This window comes from Arvicanthis niloticus, chromosome 9 (assembly GCF_011762505.2).
Source record: "Arvicanthis niloticus isolate mArvNil1 chromosome 9, mArvNil1.pat.X, whole genome shotgun sequence".
Classification (NCBI taxonomy): Eukaryota; Metazoa; Chordata; class Mammalia; order Rodentia; family Muridae; genus Arvicanthis; species Arvicanthis niloticus.
In genome coordinates this window covers 72095980-72121540 of record NC_047666.1, presented here as the reverse complement: position 1 = coordinate 72121540, position 25561 = coordinate 72095980, and the positions used below count along the sequence as shown (strand labels likewise).

Below are 25561 nucleotides of genomic sequence, written 5' to 3'. Positions count from 1 at the left end.
TCCTGAGTAATGTGAACCTCCTCACACTGAACAATACATTGTCTCCATACAACCCATGTCCTCCTATGTAATGTGAACCATTTCTAGATTATGTAATAATCTAGAAATCTAGAGTTATAACTCTCAGTACAATGTATAAATAGTTGCAATCTACACCCTTTAGGAAATAATGGCAAGAAAAAACAGTCTGTATATGTTGGGTGTATGCACAATTTTTTTCCAAATATTTTCAATTTGCAGAGGAGTGAATCCCCAGCCCATGGTAGGGACTACCAACTCTTCCTGGTTGGGAATCCTCTCTACCTGGGCCCTCTGGGGACAGTATCAGAGCCAAGGATAACGGCACAGAGTACAGACAGAGATGGGAACAGGTGGCCCGAAATTGTCCTTAAGCTTGGGCAGCAACTCTTGGCACTTACTTCATAAAATTATTTCTTTTTCTACACTACTGCTACCATTCCATCAAATTCACTAAAATAACCTGATAATACCAGAGGGGAAAATGCTAGAAATGACTTGAAATTTCTGACAGAAAGGAATAAAACAATTAGTACCCAAGCCAAGAGTTGTATAGATATACATATGACATATGACATATGACAATACAAGTTGAGAGGTAAATAAAAATTAAAATAAGATTTCATGTATTCTATTCCTGCTCTGTCACAATATAGGGAAGAGAAGTTGAAGCTTTCCTGTAGCTTTCCAGCCATTTTGTAAATATATCCTTTAGTTGTTCTAATTCGGACCATAAGTTAATATCAATCCTTACGCACTAGTCAACCCAAACTCAGAGACCCTCATGGTATATGAGTCTCCAGAAGACCTCTCTATGGCCAGAGATAAGCCATACCTGTAAACGTCAATGAGCTCAGAAAGGTTGACAGATCTGTGCTTCTCCCATTCCGGCTCTTCTATCTGCAGAGAGGGTGGTGAGCTGTCTCGATTTTGGGCCTGAACAAAAATGTCCCGCAGGGCGACAGCTTGTATATTTCCTAGTGCCACAGGAAGAGTCAACACTGAGAAGCTGGGTTTAAAAGAACTCCCCCAGGCTATACCAGGGTGGGGTTCTGGGCAGGAGACACAGAGTGGATCCCGTGGGTCCAGCAGAGCCCACTCCAGCTGGTCCCACTTGGAGTGATGGGAAAGTGATCAAGCCGAGGCGGGCAGTCCCTCTCCAGAGACGGCATCAAGGGGAAGCAGAGTTAATGACCTGCAGTAGGGGAGAGGCCCTATAACAGGAGACGAAAAAGAGCCAGCACCAGCAACCCATCTCACAGGAGGCCAGGGCACCTACACCAGGGGAGCGGAAGCCAAAGCCAGCCCTGCTTCTTACCAAAGCCAAACAAGATGTAGACAGCTCCACTGACAGTGATGTAAACCTGGGGACCAATCAGATTCCCCACTCCCACGATGTTATACTTCACAGGTCGGCCCACAGGACTCCCTGTGCGGCCGGATACCAGCAAGAAACACAGATCTGGCTGAAGAAATAAAAGAAAGGCACATATTAATAGGGGCCTTTCATTTCCAAAGGCCTCACGAGCTAAAGGCTTGGGAGAGCTAAAGGCTTGGGAACACTTCCCATGGTTGTAAAGCACTAAGCCTAACTTGCTTGCTTATTCCCCCTGAAGATAAGAAAAGGGAACAAATGTATGCTCCCTGATTAGATATGTATGAAGGGTATCTTTAGGATTCTTCAGATGAGGCACAGTGGTTGCCGACTGTGTCATCACCTAAAGACCGAGAGCTAAATATAAGATACTGACTGATACAAGGGAAGGTCTTTACTCTATAACCAGTTTCTACCAGAGAGATCCAGATGATCAGCTTGATAGGGATTAGAATCACCAAGGAAACATACCTCAGGGTGTCTCTGAAGAAGTTTCTAGAAAGGTTTAACCAAGTAGAAAGAACAACCCTGGGGTATGGGCTGCTTCATCCTATCAGCTTGGGGTCTTGACTGAATAAAAAATAAAAAAAACATCAGAGCTCCAGAGAAGGGTCGGCAGTTATAAGTTCTTGATCAACCATGAGGACCCGTGCTCCAATCCCAGGACTTAAGTCAGGCAGCTAACAAATCCCTGCAACTCTGGCTCTGTGGGATCAAAACTCATCTGCCTTCCTAGGACACTCACATACACACATATGGACACACAGACTCATACAGACAGACAGACAAACACATAAATGAAATGAGACTTCAATAGGAAAGAAATAGAAGTGAGCGCAGGCATTTCTGCTTCCTGGCTTCCTGGTTGTGGATACAATGTAACAGCGCCCGGCCCTCCTGCCGCTGCCATGCCTTCCTCCCATCCTGGCTTTTCACACTGAAAGACACAGTAAAACCTTCCTCCCCTCAGCTGATTTTGCCGGGTATTTGATCTCAGCAACAGCTAACAAACTGGTGCATCCCTGTAACAGCCCATAGAATTGTCCTATAACATCAGACAGATGTCTGGCCTGGCCACTGTCAAGTTCACTCTCAAAAGCAGCAACACTTTTCTGTGAATGGCCAGCTAGTAGATATTGTAGGCCTCTCCAGTTGTGTGGTCTCCATAGCAACTACTCTCTACTCTTATCCTAGCATGAATCTGTCGCAGGAAGAGCAGGAAATGACTATGCTCCAACAAAAATTTATTGGGGAAAACCAGAAGTGGGGAGAATTTAACCCACTGGCCATGGTTCATTAGCCTGAGCTCTAAAGACTCTGTTTTTCATTTATGTTTATTGTATTTGTGTGTGTGTTTGTGTGTGTGTGTGTATTTGTGTGTGTGTGTGTGTGTGTGTGTGTTGACTATATGCTATGTGTGAGCAGGTGCCCTTAGAGCCCAGAAGAGAGCATCAGATCCCCATGAACTGAAGCTATAGGCAGCTGTGAGTCATGTGACATAAGTGCTAGGCACCAAGCTCCAGTGTTCTGAAAGAGCAGCAAACACAATCACTGAGTCACCTCCCCAGTCTCCTCAATAAAGTGTTTGTCACGGTTAATCATTATGGATTCTTATGGAGAAGACAGACAGTCTGGTTTACAGCACACCCAGAAAACAATGACTTATTCCGTCAATACTAGGGGTGAGTTTTTAGGGGAAGGTCATGGCACTCTGCTATTATGTATCCTAAAACATTCTTGTCAAAGACCACATGACTAGAGTAAGTGTATTGCAGAGCAGAAACACTATATAACAAACTTAATGCTCTAAAAGGTTGGAAGATGAATGAAATTTGTAAGAAATCATTTTACCAATTAATTGATTATGGTGGTTTGAATATGCTTGGCTCAGGGAGTGGCACTATTAGGAGGTGTGGCCTTGTTCGAATAGGTGTAGCCTTGTTGGAGGAAGTGTGTCACTATGGTGATAGGCTTTGAGACCCTTCTGGCTGCCTGAGAGAGTCAGTCTTCTCCTAGAGGCCTTCAGATGAAGATATAGAACTCTCAGCTTCTTCAGCACCATGCCTGCCTGGATGCTGCTAAGCTCCTGCCTTGATGATAATGTACTGAGCCTCTGAACCTGTAAGCCAGCCTCAATTAAATGTTGTCCTTACAAGAGTTGCCTTGGTCATGGTGTCTGTTCACAGCAATGAAAGCCCTAATAAAGACATTGATTAATGAAAAGATATGAGCTCATTCACTGGCTATAAACAAGGAGCAAATGTTAGAAAGTCTTCAGCTACAAACAGAAATCTAATCTGCATAAAACAAGTAGTGGTATCCTCAGGTTGAGATGTTAGGAGCCGCGGTGAGCATGACAACATTCACCATTACAAGATGGCGAGGGTATCCTGTGCTCCCACAAGTAAACAACTAACTGCACAGGTGCAAAAGGCAAAAGCGCCAAGCCACTGCCCATCCCCGGGCGTAATATGGGGTGATGAGTGAACAGCCAATCAGAAGTAAACACACCACTCTAGGGTACATATAGCAGTGCCTTTCCCGGGCTTGGGGTCTTTCCGCTTCTGCTGATACAAGAATAAAGCCTCGTTGTAGTAACTACCCGAACACTGCCTCACGTGTCTCTTTCGCGGGCGAAGGGGACTCGGAAGGGGCGTGGAATATTGAGATAACCATGAACAGAGCTCTTCGCAGTGTTAAAGAATATATGGACAGATGGGATTAGAAGGAAAAGGGACTCCCTGTCTCTGAAGGGTCTATATAAGACATGGATATTTAGCCTTTGGAGTAATGGGCTCAGTGGGACCAGGCTAACAGTCACTGGGTTTAAATTAGGTGGACATCAGATTCACTCCAAGATGCCAAATGGCACTGAAGTGGGAACAGAGAATGGAAGATATGAGAATCAACACCTCCACCAACACTGCAGCTCTCAAGCTGATTAGCCACGCAGTGGGCAACAGTTCCTGAGGTGATTAGCCATGCAATGGGCAACATCTCCTGAGGTGATTAGCCATGCAGTGGGCGACAGCGCCTGAGGTGATTAGCCATTCAGTGGGCAACAGCTCCTGAGGTGATTAGCCATGCAGTGGGGCAACAGCTCCTGAGGTGATTAGCCATGCAGTGGGGCAACAGCTCCTGAGCTGATTAGCCATGCAGTGGGCAACATCTCCTGAGGTGATTAGCCATGCAGTGGGCAACAGCTCCTGAGGTGATTAGCCATGCAGTGGGCAACATCTCCTGAGGTGATTAGCCATGCAGTGGGGCTCATGCATCAGTGGCATTAGCATTATTAGCCTGGGGGCTTGAGAAGGGTACACATGACCATGGTCTAGGCTCAGACTCAGACTGACACATAGTGTGACCGCAATGACTACAGGCTTCTCAGGTCCCTTCTCCATGATATTCTAGACCAGACCAGTCCCCACATATGAAAGCAGGCTCTTCTCCCAGGTCCAGCTCACCCCCATCCCAGACCTAAGGACCCTCTACTCTTTAAGTCACAGTCCTAAATATATTTATTCCCTCCCTGATGTCTATGGCTCACACACTTTCTCACATTGGCCACTGCCTGTAATCAAGGCAGAAGGCAGAGGTGGCCAGTAGGCACTGCCTAAATCCATTGCCTCTCTCGGAATATCCTGTAACTGTCACTTTCAGGCAGGATGGAGATTATTATATAATCTGTATACTACAGCTCAAATGAATAAATCTGGGGAAACAGCTGACCAACAGACAAGCTAGTGACAAAGAGTTAAGAGTAGGTGATTCCTCTAACAAGGGCCCTGTAGTGTGGAGGACCTCACAAGCCTGGGCACCGCCCTTCAACACCACTGGGCCTTAGAAGCACATGGGTCATTAAGACTAAGATTTCTGCTAGTCATGGTGGTTCGCACCTGAAATTCCAGTACTAAGGAAAGAGGCAAGATGATAAATATTGTCAGAAGTTTAAGGCAAGCTTGAGACACACAGTGAGACGATGTTCCCCCAAAATCTCAAACAAAAGAACCAAGCTCCCCAAATGTGCTGATGCATAAGAAAGTGTGTGGTGGCCTTGCCGGGCTGTGAGACCTGGATTCCATCAGAATGCGGTTCCCCACACTCTCACACTTTCAGAAAATCACTTCCTATAGCAGGAACAAAGCCCCTCCATTCCCACCTCCTCCCCTTCTACTCATAGTGGCTAGGATACAAAGCTCAAAAACACTGTGTGAGGTGGCTGGTGAGATAGATCAGATATTCCTGAGTTCAGTTCAACAACAACCAGGTCTGATACCCTCTTCTACCATGCAGGTATACTTGCAGACTCATACATAAAAATTAATTATTTAGAACGCTAAGGGCTGGAGAGATGGCTCAGTGGTTAAGAGCACTGGCTGCTGTTCTTCCAGAGGTCCTGAGTTCAATTCCCAGCAACCACATGGTGGCTCACAACCATCTGTAATGAGATCCGATGCCCTCTTCTGGTGTGCATGCTACAGTGTACTCACATAAAATAAATAAATCTTTAAAATAAATAACTAAATAAAATAAAACACTATGTGAATGATTCCTATTATCAGGCCAACCTAGAGACTAAGCAGAGGCAGGCAAATCTGAGTCTGAGGCAGGGCTACAAAAGGAAACCCTGTCTCAAAAATGAAAATAAAACAGACTGAGCCAGTGAAATTGATCTTTAAGAAAGACTGGGCCAACAAGATGGATGTTTCCACTGGATACCCCTGCAGAAGACTTGAGTTTGGTGCCCAGCACCCATATGGTGGCTCACAACCGTCTGTAAGTCCAGTCCAAGGGGATCTGATGCCCTCTTCTGATCTCCAGGGGCACCAGGCACACATGTGGGACACAGACACATATGTAGGTAATGTTGTGTTTTATAAAAAGATAAGGAGAGAAGGAATATGTTTGGTGGATGTGCAGTCAGGTGTGGGGAAAGAGGGTGCCTCCGCCGGCCCATGCTGAGGCATCCCTTCCCCCTGAGGGACCAGCCACATGATGATATAGTATAGTATAGAGTTTATTCGGGGCATGAGGAGGGGAATTGAGGAGGTAGTAGAAACAGAGAAAGGCAGAGAGAAAGAAAGTAGTGGGGTAGAGGCCGGCCATGAGCACGTGGAAAGAGAGTGGGGAGGAGAATGGAGAGAGAGGGAAATCAGGAGCAAGGGGACAGAGCAAGAGAGAGAGGAGGGGGCAAGCCCCTTTTATAGTGAGTCAGGCACACCTGGCTGTTGCTAGGTAACTGTGGGGCGGAGCCTAGACTAAATGCCAACAGGTAAAGCATCCATACATACAATAAAATACATACAGCTTTTTGTTGTTGTTTTGTTTTTTCAAGACAGGGTTTCCTCTGTATATTCCTGGCTGTCCTTGAACTCACAGAAATCTACCTGCTTCTGCCTCCTGAGTGCTGGGATAAAAGGCATGCACCACCACCACCCGGCTGCATATAGCTTAAATTTAAATTACAAGCCAGTCATGGTGGCACATGCCTTTAATCCTAGTACTTTGGAAGACAGAGGCAGGCAAATCTAGGTAAGTTTGAGGCCAGCCAGGGCTACATGGTAAGATTCTGTCAAAAAAAAAAAAAACCCACAAATTTTAATTGAGATAACTACTCATTAATTTGATCTTTGCTGAGACTAGGGAGAAGGCTTTATCTCATCCGTGTGCTGAGCAGCTGCACCACGGTGTCTGCGCCATGGCTTTAAGAGACCTCTGTGCTGGAATCAAAGTGTATCTTTCTTGAGGGGGAAGGGAGGAAATTAAGACACTGTATCACTGTGGCATACTAGACAGACTAAAACTCATTAAGCAGTCCAGGCTGTCCTCCAACTTACAGCAATCCCCCTGCCTCAGCTTCCAAGTGTTGGAATTATAGATATGAGCTAACACATCCACTCTGAAAGTCTGATTAGTTTATGTAGAGGGAGGTCCCAATTGCTGGACGGAAGGTACAGGTGGGACCTCCAGGTCCCAGGAGGAAAAGCAAGCAGACGTAAGGAAGGAGAGTGGTGGTTCTGCCATGCTTTGGAGGAAGAAGGGCACAGCAATCATGTGAGGCCTCAGGGGGCAGCTAAGGGCCTGTGGCCTCCGCTATGGGTGGATGGCCCAAGATGTCTGGCAGGGGCCAGGTGGAACAAGCCACTAAGTTTAGGGCAGGAGGAGAAACGGAGATAATAAATTGGTAAGAGTACACTTTTCCAGGAGGGAATAATCTGCGCCCAGCAACTGTGCCTAGTAGGCAAGTTAAAAGGTAACAGAGCTGTGTGTGTGTCTTTAATCCGAGGATTCCAGGGTCTTGGGAGTGGGCTGGTAGCCCGACTCCTCCAGGAGCAAAGGCCGGTAGAAAGAGAAGCCGGGTTAGGGCTGGAGGCAGCAGATCCTGGAGCTAAGCCAGGTATAGCAAAAGGAAAGCAGGGAGAGGCCAGAGCTCAGTCCAATCCGGGAAAAGGTGATAGCGATTTTTAAAACTACATGCTGCAAGTTTAGACAGGTCTCAGTGTGCAAGCCAGGCACACCTGGGACTTTCAAACCTATTGTGTGCTGCGATTACAAGGGGTAAGCGCTTGTAATTTTATTGTTGTTGTTGTTGTTGTTGTTGTTGTTGTTGTAGGGTGTCACCACACACGTGTCAGGCTAATCTCAAACTCACTGATGTCCTCACAGATGACCTTGAACTTCTGATCCTCCTGCCTTTATTTCCTGAGTGCAGGAGTATTACTGACATACCTGGTTTATGCATTTCAGGGGACCAAGCAAGGGCTTCATGCATGCTAAACCATCATGCTACCAACTAAGCTGTATCCAAAGCTTGCATCTTATGGGCCTTCTATCCATCCATCCCATGGTTCTACAATTGAAGTAAAATTTAAATAGATACAATATAGTAAAGCTAACATTCCATTTACAGAGTAGAAAACATACAGTTTTCTAGGGACTTAATTTGTTGGGGAGAGATAAAACGTTCTCATTTAGACATGTGAAGAGACTAGAATATGGATAGGGTACAATTTGCCCCAAGCCACAAAGATGCAGAGTGGTACAGAAGGAATTTACACACAAGCCATTCGCCTCCAGAGCCTTCCTAAACCACAGTCCTCAGAACCACAGTGCATCACAGGAAATGAATTTGGAATATTCTTGGTTCACTTAACCTCACCAAGAGAACCTATTTCAGGCTAAACCATTGCAACAACAAGGTCCTACGCAGCACTTAACAATAACCATCACTAGGGACCGTACCTGCAATTCTCCAATAGCCAGCACCACCAGATCTCTGACACCATCTTCATCTAGGTCTGGCAGCACCACAACCGGAGCGGCCAAGGTACCGTTGGACAGAGAGTTTGGGTTTAGAGTCCAGAGGACTTTCCCTAGGGAAGGAGACAGAGGTAGATCATCACTTCCACTTTCTGTCTCAGCAAAAGGCAGGTGCAGCATTCCTGAGCCAGAAGAGGAAACTCAACGGCTAAACAGGAGGCAGCGTCTTCCCCCACATCTTCCCATTAGTTTTTGTTTGATGACAAAGAGAGCAGGAAGTGGGATCTGAAATCCTCAAACATCTGGCTACACAAGCATGTAAGAACTTCACATCTGGATTTTAGTTTATTTACATATTGTCTTATTTTATGTGTGTGACTGTTTTGCCTGCATGTATGTCTGTGCACTGTGTATATACTGATGCCCTGGAAAGTCAGAAGAGGGCGTCAGAACGTTCCCCTGTGCCTGGAGTTACAGCTGGTTGTAACTGCCCTGTGTTGCTGGGACCTGAAGCCAGGTCCTGTGTAAGAGTAGCCAGTGCTCTTAACCATTGAGCCATCTCTTCAGCCCTACACATCTGGATTTTGTATATCAAATAGAGATGTCTATGTCCTCCTGGCAAGTAAGAGCTCACTCTACTAGGCCTGAGGAGTATGTCTTTCACAAGGCATCGCTAGCACTAAGGAGCCCATACCAGAGAAACTGCAGAAGGCTTTCAAGGACTTCAGTCCTGAGCTAGGACGGTAAGTGCATACTGAGGATTTGTTTTAAACATAGGCGCTCATGTATCTCAGGTTGGCCTCGAACTCACTATGTAGCCAAGGGTGACCTTGAACTTCTGATCCTATTTCTACCTCTTAAATGAGTGCTGAGATTACAGGCCTGCACCACTATGCCCAGGTTTTTTTTGTTTTGTTTTGTTTTTTGTTTTTTGTTTTTGTTTTTGTTTTTTTTTAGTATGCAGTGATTAACTTTTCTTTTTTTTCTGCATTTATTTTTTATTGGATATTTTATTTACATTTCAGATGCCATCCCCTTTCCCCATTTCCCCTCCCTAGAAAACCCCTATCCCATATCCCCTTCTCCTTTTTGCTTTTATACAATTTTTTTAATGTCAACCAAAGGCTTTATAAGTTTGGTAATGCTCAATATCAATCAGAAGTGTAACCTAATACTCAATCTAGATATATCAACTATCTTTGACTGGCGGAAACATGTGAATATCCGCCTCCATGTCTGGCCCCCTCTCTCTTTCTCTCTCATCACCTAGCTCCTCCTCTCCTTCTCCTCCTCCTCTCCTTACTCCTCCTCTCTGTACTCCTCCCACCTTAGCTCCTCCTACATATCACCCTTCCTGTTAAAATAAAACTTTTCTCAAAATACAGTTAGAGCATAACTATACCAATTTATGTCAGTAAGGTGCAAGATAGACCTAATACCCAGTCCGTCATTTTGTTGACTAAGCAGAACCTCTGTCATCTCTCCTAAATAAAAGACTTAGTTCTGAACCTGGCTTTTTTTTTTTTCGTGGCTTTAGAATGAATGTCTATGCCCAGTTTATGTGATGCTGGGAATCAAACTGGGGGCTTGGTGCATGCTAAGGAATCTCTCTACAAAGGGGTGTGTGTGTGTGTGTGCGTGTGTGTGTGTGTGTGTGTGTGTAATATATAATTTTTCCCCACTCAGAGGTACCCCACTAGACAATCACACCTATAACTCCAGCACTTGGGAGGCTGAGGCAGGAGGATCTCATGAATTCAAGGTCTGGGGTACAGTGTAAAACCATGTCTCAAAAAGGAGGGAGCAAAAATAAAGCACCCCATTATGGTACCTCTGATGTGGGAAGGATATTACTATTCAACTTCTCTTGAGATTATGGCCCATAGAATGTTATGTTACATTATATGGAGATATCTTTTCTCATACTAGACTCATTTTCATCACGGTAGGCCTGTGGATCTAAAACAGGAAAGAAGCTAATAGGTCATATCAACACAAGACTGAGAGTCTTCTCCCTAGCATCCAGCCAGGACCCAGGTTCATGAACAAACCAGCATAACTCAAAGACAAAGAGGTGACACTCCTGCCTGTTGTACAAAGACCAGAGCAGAGACACTATTTACAACCCAGGGCCCTGGGCAGCGTCTGTTTGGGTAAGAGTTCATTTAGCCCTGTCTTATCACCAAACAGGTTGCAACAAGAATCTACTTATTGCATCCTTCCCGGCCCCTTGTCTCTTACCCTTAATAACTACCTTCTAAACCAGAGTAGCAAAGCAGTTTCCAGCCTGCCAGAGGATAAACATCTCAACCCCTCCTCCCCCCCCCCCCAAGGCTGCTCAAATCCAACACGAGGCTCACAGAGGCAGCACTGTGCACGATCAAGGGCGCTCTTTACCTGATGTCGCATTGAATGCACTGAGCATCTTTCGAGTCCCTGTCACGAGGCAGATGGTTTTGGCCACGCTTCCTGGTATCAGATCTAAGCATGTGACATCTTGAGCCTCCTCTGGGAGGGGACTGGCCCACAGTGTGCTGCCATTCATCCCCGAAAGGCACACAAGATCTGCAGTCGGTTGTGAGCCACCACCTGAAGGCAAGTAAGAGAGGTGAGGAAGGTGCAGAAGGGAAGAGTGGGGAGAAGCGAGAAAGCCAACCATGAACGAACGGTGTGCGGTGAAGGAGCAGCGCCCACTCGTGTGCTCACATCCTTCCTGTGGTTTCTGACAAGGTGTGAACACAGAACTTGTCATCTTGCCTACCTCACACCTCGTGTAGGACAAGTGTAAGACCAGCGCCGTGGGCTCCTCTAAACTGACTCACCATGTCTCCATTTTGGCACCTTCCCTAACGCATCTGTTTACCTGTCTGCCACCTTAGCCCACACTGAATGGTGGCATCCTTACGGAGAGACAGCAATATCTGATTTCTCAGCACATCATGAGATACCTGCTACGCAGAGCAGCCCAGTTGTTTGCTGAGTGCAACAGCCTAAAAGTCAGGCTTCCACATGTGTTGTTACACGCATGTGTGCACACAACACACACACACACACACACACACACACACTAAATAAATGTAATTTAAAAAACAAAAGAAAAGGACAGGAGCAAAATTCAGAACAGTGCATACTAGCTGTTGAGGGAGACAAACAAGCCACTCCAGGACAGGAATTTGCAGGAGCGCCCAGGCTGACCTAGACTCCTCACAGAACAGGGAGTAAATCCTAAACCCAGGCATCAGCAGCAAAGACTCCCCAAACAGAAGAGCAGGTTTGCAGAAATGACCTGCAAGTTACAGAAGTGAGCAGCAAGGAGGTCTCGCTGACTGCAGGAAAAGAACACCCAGGTCCAAGGGAAGGGAAGCCACAGCAGCGTGGGCCAGGGTGTGACTCAGTAACAGTCACACTTCCTGCCAGCTCTCCTTTCACTCTGAGGCCGGGGCATCTTGACTCACTTGTGCTTTCAACTTTCAGACACCTGAAGTTTCTAGGCTTCAGTCTTCCTGTTCCTCAGTGATACTAACTAAACAATACAGCCTCAAACAGGAAACAGGGTGTGGCTTGATATGTTAGACCTCCCGTATTACCTCCTAGACTTTTCCAGACCAATCCTGTGCTGGTCTTCCTGCTTAAGAACCCCAATGAGAGGGCCAGCCGCGGTGGTATATGCCTTTAATACCCAGCACTTGGAAGGCAGAGGCAGAAGGATCTCTGGACTCAGGAGAGGGTGAACAAGCTGATGCATGCTTGTTGACTAGATCATGGGCAGCCAATTCTATCCCTCTCCTCCCAGTGGTACTACAGGGGCAGCCATGAGGCTTGAGGGTTGACAACATGAACTACAGAACCTCATGCTTGGAGTTGAACATCAAGTCTGCATTTTACCAGATGTGGGACTCTAAAAAGTTCCTCAACCTCAGTGAGCCTCAGTTTCCTCATCTGGAAGAGGGGATAATACTAGGCTACTTGGTCAGATTGGGTTGAGAAGCAAATCCATTTGGTGGGCTGTGTGCCTGCAACAGAGCACAGCACACAGAAAGCTCCTAATGTTCGTTATTGTTGTGGTTTGAGTGAGAACTGTCCCCAACAGTCTCGAGGGTCTGAACACTTGGCCCCTGGTTGGCGGTATTATTAGGACATTATGGAACCTTTAAGATGTGAAGCTTTGCTGGAGGATGTATGTGGGGGGGGGGGAAGGCTTTGAGAGCTCATTGACAAAAATAAACTCTTTTGTAAATTGTTTTGGGTCATGGTATTTTGTCACAGGCCAGGCACATGGAAGCAACTAATATAGTTACATTGTTACTTTTACGACATGTGGGCAAATCCTGTTTGTCTACACAGTATCCAAACCCTCAGTCTTTGTCACTATGCATCTTGATAGAGAGCAAAGCAGGTAAAATACCAAACAACTTCAGCATCTCTAACCTTACTTCAAAGGTACATGAGTCACAGACCAGGAAAACGCTATCAGGCTATGATCACATGGTCTGCTCCAAAGCCAGAAGCTTTCCCTGTCAGAGTCGAGTCTGTACATCAAACATGCTTCTGAAGGGTGTTTCAGTGAAAGTATACCTACCTGGACACTCACTCTGAGCCTAAAGGATTAGAACACACTTGCTAGGATTTCTTTCCCCTCCCGGTAGGGTTCCTACATCAGCTGACATCATACATCATACTGACAGTTCTTACATCATACTATAGTCATGACCAATTCAGCAGACATTGCAGGCAAACGAGGGCCCTGTGTAGCTATCGTAGAGATGAGGCATTTATGCTTGTTTGTTGTTGTTTAGTTTTTTGGGTTTGAGGGGTGTTGTTGTTGGTTGGCTGGTTAGTTGGTTGTCATGTGTAAGCTATGGAGTCTTTAATAAACAGACTATTGACAGAGATGTGTCAGGGTGTAGGACCCCCACTAGTGGCAGTAAAGGCCCCCAAAGCTGTTAATGTTCCCGAGGACAAAAAAGAAAGTCCTGCTTGAGACTAGCTCTGACCGGTGGTCAAGTTCATTGTCACCCTGCTCTAACCCCAGCTGCGAGGAAGCAGGGAAGTTAGTGGCTCTCCTCAGTCTCTCTCACAAGGCTAGGCAGCTGATAAACACCCTCCACGTTGTCTAGCCTTCCCCAAAAGGACAAACCTGGGGAATTCAACTGAAAGGAGAAACGAAGGCCACCGGCCCACTCATCTGCGTGCAAAGACGTAAGTGGTGACTAACCCTGCGAGGATGGGGAGAGCAGGGTAGAAGCAACATTCACTATAACCAGGAACAGTGGAAAACTGGCTGGGGAGATGACTCATTGGCAAAGTGTTTGCTACAAAAGCAAGAAAGCCTGAGTTCGATCCCCAGAGCCCACAGAAAAAGCCTGGAGAAGTGGCACGGTCTTGTCATTGCAGTGCTGGGGAGGCAGACAGGCAGCTTTGGCAGGTTGCTAGCCAGATCCAGGCCAGTGAGAGAAGCTGTCTCAAAACATAATTTGGACAGTGTTAAGGGTTGGTCTGGTACTGCTATGTATTCAAACACTAAATACTGGCTCCCAAGATCTGGTTGCCCCCCTACCACGTCCAACTAGCAGATTCTCTCGTACCCTAGTGATGCTGCGAAAACATTGCTTCCCAATTTAAAGCCACTGGTTAAATAAAGGTGGCTACAGCCAATTACTAGGGAGAACAGAGGTAGGTGGAGTTTCCAGTTACTGAGCCGGCGGGGTCACAGGTAGAGACAAAGAGGAGAAAGAAAGAAGAGGAGGAGGAAGAAGAAGAGAACAAGTCTCCATTAGATGTGTCAGAGCAGGAGCACTTGGCCGAGTGAAATGCCCCCTGAGGACAGGCTGATAGAGCAGAAATAACCCAGTAAGACCCAAACAGCAAGTACTTGGAGAGCTCAGCTGGGGAATTAACAGTCTAGCATTTAAAAAAATAGATTAGGGCTAATCCCCCAGTAATCGTGCTAAGCTGATTAAATAAATCCATACGACTCTGACTTGATTATTGGGGGCCTGGTCAGGTCATATTAATAACTCATAGAGTTGATTAAAATCCATTTACAGGACAGTTCCTGAGGAATGACACCTGAGGCTGTCTCTGCACCCCCCACCCCTGCAACCCCCCCCCCCCCACACACACACACACACATCTAATTACTAAGGCTGTCATACAAAGTATGGGCAAGTCACTTCTCAGAACTGGTTTCTTCACTGACCTAGGTGGCCACTCAAAGTCCCTCCAGCTAGGACTCAGTCTTCTTCCTTCCTTCCTTCCTTCCTTCCTTCCTTCCTTCCTTCCTTCCTCCCTTCCTTCCTTTCTTCTTTCCTCCCTTCCTTCCTTTCTTCTTTCCTTCCTTCCTTCCTTCCTTCATTATTTCTTTTGGTGTGTGTGCAGGGAGGGGTACACTTTGAGACTGGGTCCCTCTTAACACTGGCTGTCCTGGAATTCAGTATGCAGAGCAGGCTGGCCTCAAATTCACAGAAGCTGGCCTGCCTCCACCTTCTGAGTACTGGAACTAAGGGTGTGCATGTGCACCAGGGTTTCCTGGCACGATCTTTTATTTTGAAATGATCTTTACTTACATCAGGGCAATTCTGACGAGGCATATTATGCACGGCAGACCTATAGCAACCTGTCCTCTGCAGACTTTGTGCACTGGCCCTGGGAAGCTGACTAATGCTTTCTTATGCCTCATAGTTCTCCTGTGGCAGCCTCTAGAAGATGTATCACTTACCTCCTTCGGTCCCATTCCTGGTTGTCACAAAGGTGAGAAGCACGTCCCGCAGGCCATCTCTATTCACATCAGCCAGCTCCAGGGGAGACAGGTCCCCGCCTGGCGTACACATAATGAAACAAAAAGGGCCTGAGCCAGTTACCACAGACTAGTTCTGTTCTGCCAGGTCAGAAAGAAGACAGATGCAAATGCTGCCAGCACCCCTCCCAGCCCAGGTGGACTGCCTGTTACCAGACCAGACTGCAGAGATATGCATCTCCCCTGACGCCTGCCCAGAGCCCTGAGCATTATACATAATGCAGACAGAGACAGGCTCTGAAAGGAGGGGACAGTAAGTCAACTTGACAAGAGATTGCAAGACATAAGGAATGGTAATGTATGGAATTCCCTGGGGTTTCTGGCTACATTAGATAAAGTGTAGTGAAATAACCACAACTCAGAAATGCTACCTCACACTAAGGAACTTGCTTCCCTGACCAGAGGCCCAGGAAGGGTGCAGCCTAGCAAGGCAAATTGATTATAGATAAACTGCCCCATCCCACCCCCACAGCAAAGGCTGCAGAATCTGACTTCTGGAACCTTGTTTTGACACCACCATGGCACCCTCCCCTCTCACCAGAGTCAAGACCAAAATAGCCACCAGGGTTCAAGGGAGCTGGGACTGCCATCCCACCTGCAGTGGGGAGGGAAGTCTGAAGCTCTACCCAGCCAGCCCTGCCCTTCCTCCTCAGTAGGCAGCAGAGGCCTGTGCAGAGCAGAGGTTAGGGAGGATCCCCTCCTTGTGTCTGAGGAGTCAGAAAATGCCTGCCAGATCTGCAGGGAGCTCAGGCAAGACTGGAAGCACAAGTTGGTGCAACCACCTTAGCAGATAATGGGAAACTGTTTAGACGGAACACACCCAGACCCTCTGATGGGCAACTTTACTGGGCTTCTGCCTTGGAGAAATTTTTACATAACCCTTTGGAAATGTATTAAAAAATGTTCTTAGAATCACTTATTTAAGAAATATTGGGACTCATTTAAATGTTTATCACCCTAGAAAAATAAATTCTGTGCTATACCTCACATGGAAAGTTAGCCACTGGTAAAAATGAATAGACTCTAACTATAGGTCATCAGTATGGGTTCATCTCAGGAATGTCTCTTTAAAAGGATGGGGATTGTAGAGTGTCAGAGTAGTTATAGATGGTATGCATGAAGCTCTGCCTCCAGCCTCCAACACAGAATCAGGAGTTCAAAGTCAGACTCAGCTACTCCATGAGTTCAAGCCTAGCCTGAACTACGAGAGGGTGTCCCAGGAACAAACAAGCACAAAACTTGTATTGACAAACCAGGTGTGGTGGCACATGGCAATAACCCCAGCACTCAGAAAACTGAGACAGGAAGTTTAAAAACCAGCCTGTGCTTCATAGTAAGATCCTGTCCCCCAAAACAAAATTTATGTTGACCAAAGATCACAGAAAACTATGCTTCTATTTACATAAAATTCAAAAAGAGACAAAAATTAATGAACATATCAGTCCATATCAATGTGGCAAAGCTTTTAAGTCAACTAACCATCAGCCCAAATTCAAGATCAGAGTCTTTTGGGGACAGACAGGGATATGGTCAGGGGACTGGAAGGCCTCAACATTGTCCTGCTTTGCTCGGGTGGGTGGTGGATGCAGCCACAACACTGTAAACTAAAGCTGTCTTCAGGGAACTCAGAGAGCAGGGTCCAGAGGCACAGAGATCTAGCCTTCTGATTCATGTCTAACCTCCACCTCCCAAGCGACCCTATGCACAAGGGGAAAGACCGCATGGTACACAGTAATTTTTAAGATTTGGAGGGAAAGCCAGGCAGAGCGGTGCACAGCCTTGATGCCGGCACTTGGGAGGTGAGGGCAGGAAGCCATGAGGTCTGTGTGGGGAATTCTAAGCCAAGCACGGTGCACTGTCTCCAAAAAATATATTTAGGCTAGGAATGGTGGTGCATGCCCTCAGTCCAACCACTTGGGAAGCACAGCTAGGGAGATCTCTGTGAGCTCAAAACCTTGGTCCACACAGTGAGTCCCAAGCCAGCCAAAGCTACAGTAAGACCCTGTCTCAAAAAAAAAAACAAACTAACTAAACTAAACTAAATGAGATCAAAACCAAAACGACTCGGAGGGAAACTTGAGTGTACTAACAAATGAAAATTTACAGATTCGTTTCTTAAAATCCCGCAACTCACCTCCTTGGGAACCCAGGCGTCGGCTCCAAGTGCTATGCAGGTCTCTGGGAGGGCAGGGGATGAGGAAGGCGCAGAGGAGAACCAGAACCATGGAGATCACCAGTGTCAGCAGGAAGACAGATGTGCGCACATAGGACACCAGGGAAGAGGTGGCCTTCTGCTCCAGACCCCCAAGGGGTTCCGAGGGGAAACCCTCTGGGGTGACTTCTGAAAGATGTGGCTTTGCGGCCCCAGCCACATCTGCATCTGAGTCGGGCTCCGGCAGGTCTCCCAGGGCACTCTTCCCGTTTTTGACCCCTCCATTCTTCTGCTGCAAGTTAAGCACAAGATCGTCTTCGCTCTCATCACTGTCGGCCTGGGTGAGGGGGTCATACTCGCCAAGGTCTGGGCTCTTCTTTCCTGGAAAGACAGAGATGGAAGCAAAATCACAACAACAAACCTGGCTTTACATCATGTAGACTGTAGTGGCCTTCCATATAATTAGGTGGCAGGAGAGCGGGTCAGAGGTCCATTGTTCTAGAATTATTGTCTTTCAGGGTTAAGAAAATTGAAAAGTAAAATATACTATGTTAACCAAAATAAGCCAGGCCTGGACAGATGCATGCTGCATGTTCTCCCGTGTGGGAGCTAAGGCAGTAATCACGAGAACAGAGAGCCAGGCAGAATGGCTCATGCCTTTACTCTCAATGCTTGTGAAGCTAAAACAGAATAACCCTGAGTTTGAGGCTAGCCTAGGCTAAAGAAGCAAGATCCTGTCTCATGGGCTAGTAATATGGTTTGGTGGGTGAAGGCAGTTTGTGCCAGTCCTGAGACTTGAGTTCAATCCCCAGGGTCCACACAATGGGAGGAAGACACTCACTTCCACGAGCTGTCATCTGACCTCACTCACATGCTATGATGGTTTGTATATGCTAGGCCAATGGAGTGGCTCTATTTGAAGGTGTGGCCTTGTTGGAGTGGGTGTGGCTTGTTGGCATGGGTGTGGCTTGCTGGAGTGGGTGTGGCTTGTTGGAGTGGGTGTGTCACTGTGGGTGTGGGCTTTAAGACCCTACTCCTAGCTACCTTGAAGTCAGTATTCTGCTAGCAAGCCTTCATATGAAGATGTAGAACTCTCAGCTCCTCCTGCATCATGCCTGCCTGGATGCTACCTTGTTCCCGCCTTGATGATAACGAACTGAGCCTCTGAACCTGTAAGCCAGACCCAATTAACTGTTGTCCTTATAAGGGTTGCCTTGGGGTGGGGTGGGGGGGAACTATTCTTTAAAAAAAAAAAAAATGAAAGAAAATTAAAAAAAAAAAAAAAAGAGCTGCTTTGGTCATGGTGTCTGTTCACAGCAGTAAAACCCTAATAAGACACATGCATAGACATATAGTTTTTTAAATGTAACAATTAAAAAAAAATCCTGTCCCTAAAACACATAAAAGGAGGCAGGGATACACATCAGCTTAAGGTGAAATGCTGGCCTAGCATGCACAAAGCCCTGGGTTTGTCCCAGCACCACATATACCAGGCATGGTGGTGAATGCCTCTTACTCTAACACTTAGGAAACAGTGGCAGAATCTGAAATTCAAGGTCATCCTCAGCTCAGTGTGAGGCCAGTTTGCTACATAAGAGACTCTTGGTTTATTAAACGAACGTGGAACTGAAGATACCACTGGGTCAGTGGTTATGAGCACTGCTCGTCCAGAGGACCTAGGTTTGATTCCCAGTGCCTACAAGGTGGCTCACAACTAGCTGTGACTCTAGTTTTAGGGGACCTGCAGCCTTCTTCTGACCTCCTTGGGCACCAGGCATGCATTTAGTACACAGGCCTACAGATATGCAAAACACCCATACACATAAAATAAACACTTTTCTTGTAAGAAAAGAACAGAGTTACCAGCTGCAGTTGGATAGGAAAATGACTTTCAGCGTTCTATAGCACAATCCATAAGTATGGTTGTCCCTGTGTGTCCCAGGGATTGAACTCAGGTTAGGTTACTGGTCTTGGTGGCAAGCACTTTTACCTGCAGAAGCATCTTGCCAGCCCAAATATCCATACCTCTTATTAGGTTCTTATTTGATTGAATGTCACTAACAAAGATGGTCGTGGCTTTGATTTTTAAAGTCTTATTCATTTATTCAGGTATATATGCATGTATTCATTTATAAATTTGAGGCAGGGACTCACTATTAGCCCAGGCTGTGTGAGCCTGTGACCCTCCTACCTCAGCCTCCCCGATCCTGGGATTATATGTGTGCACCCCCACAGCCAGCTCGAGGCTCTGGCTCTTGAGTTAAGTTTTCTTACACCTAGTCTATTCCTGGGTTAGATTTTTCTCAGAGCCATGAGGTGTGGTTGTTCCTGATAAACTTCTAGGACAATTCTCTTCTGTATGCGGTCTCTCACAGAGTGTCTATAGTTTCCCTGTTGTTTCTATGGAAACAAGTTAGCAAGTTGAATACTATATGCCAACTAAAGAAGTTTGTTCGACAGAACCTCACTTCTTAGAACTGTCCTGTGATTTGAATATCCTTTAAGAACAGCTTTCAGTAAAGGTGGAAAGATTGAGCATGCATCCTGGGAGAGGTGGCAGTCCCCAGGAACACAGAGGTGGCAGACGGCCTGCACCCTGCTTCTACACAGACTCTGCATTGACTCTGAGGGATAAATTACAGAGAGGCTTGGGTGCATGCCCACACCGACGCCTGGCTCCCAGTGCAGTAACCTGCACCTTCGTGTCAGACTATGGCCAAGAAAAGGTTTCCTCTTTGGAAACCACCTGGCAAGCTAGGACTAATGAGAACTACTGTTAAACCTTTAACTCAGACAAATTAAAAGGGGAACTGCTGGCAGTCCAGCTGGTGCTGAGGAAGAATTCCTGGTACAGGTCTCTGTCTTGCTGATGCCCCTCAGGACATTACTTCTGTGTGCATAATACACAAAGCAAAAGAGAAAAACAGATACAGAGACCAGATACAGAGGGGGGGCCTGGACTGTAATGCTTAGCACTTGTGTATTAAATTCTCATTAAACAGCATTCCACAGGCTCGTTATACTGAATTTAGCACTTTCCAAAAACACACACTACACCAGGTAACGTGCTAATCAACTGACTAGGAGTTTCTCGTTGCTTTCATTTTCAAAGCTGATCCTTTTGTACAGCAAGCATCAAATTTGATCTTTTGTTTATTTTCAAGTTGGGTCTATCTTACCCTGTGCCTTGACTTTCTAAAGGCTGAGGTTATAGTCGTGTGCCATCATGCTTAGCTTGGACTTGATTCCCCACCCCACCCCACCCCACCCCACCCCACTGTGTGTGTGTGTGTGTGTGTGTGTGTGTGTAAGTGAGCGTGCACGCACGTGTATATGCATTTGTCTGTGTGTGAGGTATAGAGATCAGAGGTCAAGTTTTGGTATCTTCCTCTCATTATTTGAGACATGGTCTCTCACTAAACACTGAGCTGACCATTTTGGGCTAGAATAGCTGACCAGCAAACCCCCAGGATCTTTCTATCTCAGACTCTAAGCACACTGGAGACAGAGACAAAAAGATTGAGGACCAACACAAAATTGAGGCTAGTTTAGTTTACATATTGAGTTCTAGGCCAACCCCGACAACATGGTAAGCTCATAGTCATCTGTAACTCCAGTCCCTGCAGGTCTTATATACTCCCCTGGCCTCCATATGTGCTGCATGCATGCATGTGCTGAACAAACATACATACATACATACATACATACATACATTCATACATACATTCATACATTCATACATATATTCATACACACATATATACATTCATACATACATACATACATTCATACATACATTCATACATTCATACATATATTCATACACACATATATACATTCATACATACATACATACATACATACATACATACATACATACATACAGTCTTAGTCAGGGCTTGTATTCCTGAACAAAATATGACCAAGAAGCACGTTGGAGAGGAAAGGGTTTCTTCAGCTTACACTTCTACATTGCTGTTCATCACCAAAGGAAGTCAGGACTGGAAGTCAGGTCAGGAAGCAGGAGCTGATGCAGAGGCCATGGAGGGATGTGACTTACTAGCTTGCTTCCCCTGGCTTGCTCAGCTTGCTTTCTTATAGAACCCAGGACTACAAGCCCAGGGATGGCACCACCCACAATGGGCTGGGCCCTCTCATCCTTGATCACTAATTGAGAAAATGTCTTACAGCTGGATCTCATGGAGGCATTTCCTCAAGGGAGGCTCCTTTCTCTGTGATAACTCCAGTTTGTGTCAAAGTTGACACACAAAACCAGTCAGTACACATACATTCAGGCAAAACACCAATGCACATAAAAGAGAGTTTTTAAAAGCAAAAAAGTGGCTGGAGAGATGGCACATCAGTTAAGAGTACTGGCTGCCCTTCTAAGGAACAAGGGTTTAACTCCCAGCAAGTGCATGGTAAATTACAACTGTCTGTAATTCCAGTTCTAGAGGATCCAATGCTATCTTTTGGCCTTTCAGAGAACTGACCACACATGTGGTTCATAGACATACATGTAAACAAAACACCCATACCAAAACACCCATAAGATATATATATTTTTTTCCAACACAAGGTTTCACTGTGTAACCCTGGCTGTCCCGAAACTTGTAGACCACACTGGCCTCAAACTCAGAGATCCACCTGCCTCTGCCTCTAGATTGCTAGGATTAAAGGTGTGTGCCACTACTGTCCAGCCTGATAAATAAATTTAAAAAAAAATACCCCTGACAATCAAGAAAGCATATCAAATCTTGAAATTCTGGGGTGAAATTTAAAAGTTCATACAATCCCTGTTTTAAACTGTGTCTCCTTTCAAACATGCAGCAAGGCAGTCACTTGGCATCAGCTGAATATGACCCCCCTGGTCTCTGTCCACCACTTGTGAGGCCAAGAGAGGAGCATCAGGAGGTCAAGGACAGCTTCGGCTACATAGTGAGTTCACACAAGCTTGGGCTACATGAAGTATTCTCGTACCAGAAGAAAAGAATTCAGCTGCTCACTATGTAAATAGCAGTTTGGCTCACTTGCCAGCTATGTGTGCCCTTCCTTTTCTTAACTCCCTATGGCCCCAATTCTCCATTTATAGACTACAATAATTATCATTCATATCTCCCGATTGTTGTAAGGATTAGGTAAGAGCCATACAAATGGCCCTCAGTGCCTGGCTTATGGTCATAATCAATTTGACCCTCTATTACTATTGCTTAAACATGTCAACAGCCTTTGCCCAGCCTTCTCGTCTCCGGGTTAGACACACACACACACACCCCATCTTCTTCAGCCCATGACTTGAAGGAAGAGCTTCGGGTGACCCTTCTCTGCACATAATGTGGCATGCCCATGGTTTTAAAAGTAGGTTTTCTGAAAGTGAATGAAATGCAAGGGTGTGGTCTGGCCGCAGACAGGACAGGACCATGCGATCACACTCCAGATAATTCACTGTTACAGTAAACGGTGGTAGCTTTCTTGGCAGCTGCACACACCAATCCTCCTAAAGGTTCCACAGATTCTGAACCACCCTCAGGCCACCCTATTCCCTGGAGTTTGAGCACCAAGTGAAAAGTTTAGCAGCAGCATCTACTCCAATCAATCTTGGCGGTCTCTGCCTCCCTCCCAAGGTTCCCAAAGATACACAAGAGCCCAACTGAAACCACTGACAAGGCCCAGTTAACAGACAACCGGAGGCCGTTCACTTCTCCCACGAATCTTACGCTGTGCTAGAAGGAAGAGGCCCTGGCACCATGGGCTACAGAAATGCAGACAATTTTATGAATTTATAAAAAAAATAATTAGTGGATGTTCTTCTATAAGAATACACACTTGTAATTAATAATGTCCTGGGAGGTGATTCTGGCATTGAACCTTTTTTTACAACCAGAAGAGAAGAGGGAGACAGAAAAAGAATAAGAGGAGGGAGAGGGAGGGGGAAGGAAACCAGGGAGAATGCAGTACATTCCCAACACACAATGTAAGGACAATTGCTGCCAAATTTTGGAAATTCTATCTCCTGCAGTAACAGGAGATATACACATCAGTACTTGAACAAGAAACAGAGTCCACAGAATTGATGGTGATGATGATGGTGGTGGTGGTGGTGGTGATGATGCTGTGGTGAGAATTTAAAATGTCTCAAGTGCCTACCATCCTCAGCACTGACCCAAACATCCTGGGTGTCTTAATTCATTAAATCTTCATCTTGACCTATACAAGGGGTCTAATACCTACTTTATCGACGAAAGAATTGAAACACAGAGCCAATTTGCCTAAGACCACAGAACCTAGAGAGAAGCAAAACCCAGGATTCACACCAAGGCATCGGAGTATAGAGGCCACTTGTTCTAACTGATAAGACCCTTCCTTGTCTCATGAATATGTAAACCAACCAATAATTTCATCCCTGAAAAAAAATTAGAGTCTAGGGCCACAGAAACATCTATGAGCCCTGTCTCACAGAACGTGACAAAAAGCAGAAGCTCACAAACAAGAAAAAGTGGGGGCGGTGATCTCCACGAGATACAAGCTGCCCAGTGGTTAGAAAGTAACTACAGGCACCTTCGGTCCTGATTGCTTTGACAGAGATGAGCTGGGAGACAGAAACCAGACAATAACTCAGAGGATTTGATACAAAATATCACTAAACTGTGCAAAATAACCATAATCTTGGTTGGAAAACTTATGGCTGCCCTAGGACGAAACTGTTAGCAACTAAAGCATAAACTGGGAAACTAGGAGAGTGCTTATCCAGCAAGTACAAAGCCCCACACAAAGCCAGGCGCAGCCACACACATTTGCAGTCCTCCCACTTAAAGTAGAAGCAGGAGGATCAGAGCCCTCAACTGGAAAATGTGTCACAGGCCAGCCTGGGCTACATAAGATCCTGTCTCAAAAACAAAACAAAGCAAGCACCTGGGTGTGGGAAGCAGAGTCAAGGGGAGTGCCACAAGTTCCAGGCCAGCCTGAGCTATATAAAAAGCCAGCCCAAGCTCTACAGGGAGAAATGTCTTAAAAATAAAGGCTGTCGGGCATGGTGGTGCACACCTTTAATCCCAATATTTGAGAGGAAAAAAAAAAAAAAAAAAAAAGGTGGATCTCTCTGAGAAAAGGCCAGTCAGGTCTACATAGTGAAACTCAGTCTTAAACAAAACAAAACAAAAAACAGAGTAAATGAAACAAGAAAGAGCCCAGATCTACTTTCACAACTCAAACAACAAAGATTAAGTGTGAAGTTCATAGGAGATCTAAAACCAGCACAAAGGAAGTGAACGCTCTGTCAGCACAACTCTAAGCCCTGCATTCTGCTACCCTGCACAGACAGCAGAGGCTGGGAAAGGGATCTGAGCTCGAGTCCTCATTAAATCCTAGCTTCCAAGTGCTCCAGCTCTCTGTGTTGGCAAACTCTGCTCCCCACTCAGCCAGTAACCCAAAGTAACACAGCTACCCCATCAAAACAGGAGCGGTCTGGAGAAAGGCGCCAACATCAGCATTCACTCCATAAGACACCGCAGAGTTCTACAAACGCTCAAGAAAGGCTACAACGCCACACTGCAAGCAGATTCAGAAAAAGATTTCAGGGGAGCAAGTAAAGATATAGATGAACACTGGCCCCGCACGCCTAATGTCCTGCAGCAGCTTCCAGGAGGAGGGTACACCCATCCTCCAGGAAGGTGAAAGAAATACTGAGTGAGCACTTTATTTCCCAGTGGATTCCAAAAGAATGAATACCGCCTTTTCTGAAATAAGGATTCGTAAAAAGATGTGCTACTTCTAAGAAGCAACCATAGTTCAGGAGATGGAAAGTTAACTATCAGGAATCGGGAGAACAATGGGGAAAAAAAAAACACAATAACGAACCAAATTTAGAAAAGACATTCTTACTGGTCTGGCACCTCCAGTCTCCATACTCAGTAGGCTGAGGCAGGAGAATCATAAATTTAAAAGCTAAATAGTTAGGACT

At 45.9% G+C, this 25561-nt stretch overlaps 1 protein-coding gene across 2 annotated transcripts in view; it reads right to left on the bottom strand.

Moving 5' to 3' along the window:
• Nucleotides 1–25561, bottom strand: part of Fam234b (family with sequence similarity 234 member B) — a 40668-nt gene that overhangs the window by 9489 nt on the left and 5618 nt on the right. Inside the window, exons 2-7 of one of the 2 annotated variants that reach the window (XM_034511998.2) lie at nucleotides 17584–17982; nucleotides 15372–15500; nucleotides 11051–11242; nucleotides 8636–8766; nucleotides 1337–1484; nucleotides 854–995 (exon numbers count right to left, since the gene is read on the bottom strand). In XM_034511998.2, the coding sequence (XP_034367889.1) occupies nucleotides 854–995; nucleotides 1337–1484; nucleotides 8636–8766; nucleotides 11051–11242; nucleotides 15372–15500; nucleotides 17584–17982 (1141 nt within the window). The remainder of the gene's footprint in view (nucleotides 1–853; nucleotides 996–1336; nucleotides 1485–8635; nucleotides 8767–11050; nucleotides 11243–15371; nucleotides 15501–17583; nucleotides 17983–25561) is intronic. The other variant, XM_034511999.2, reaches the window with a different exon arrangement.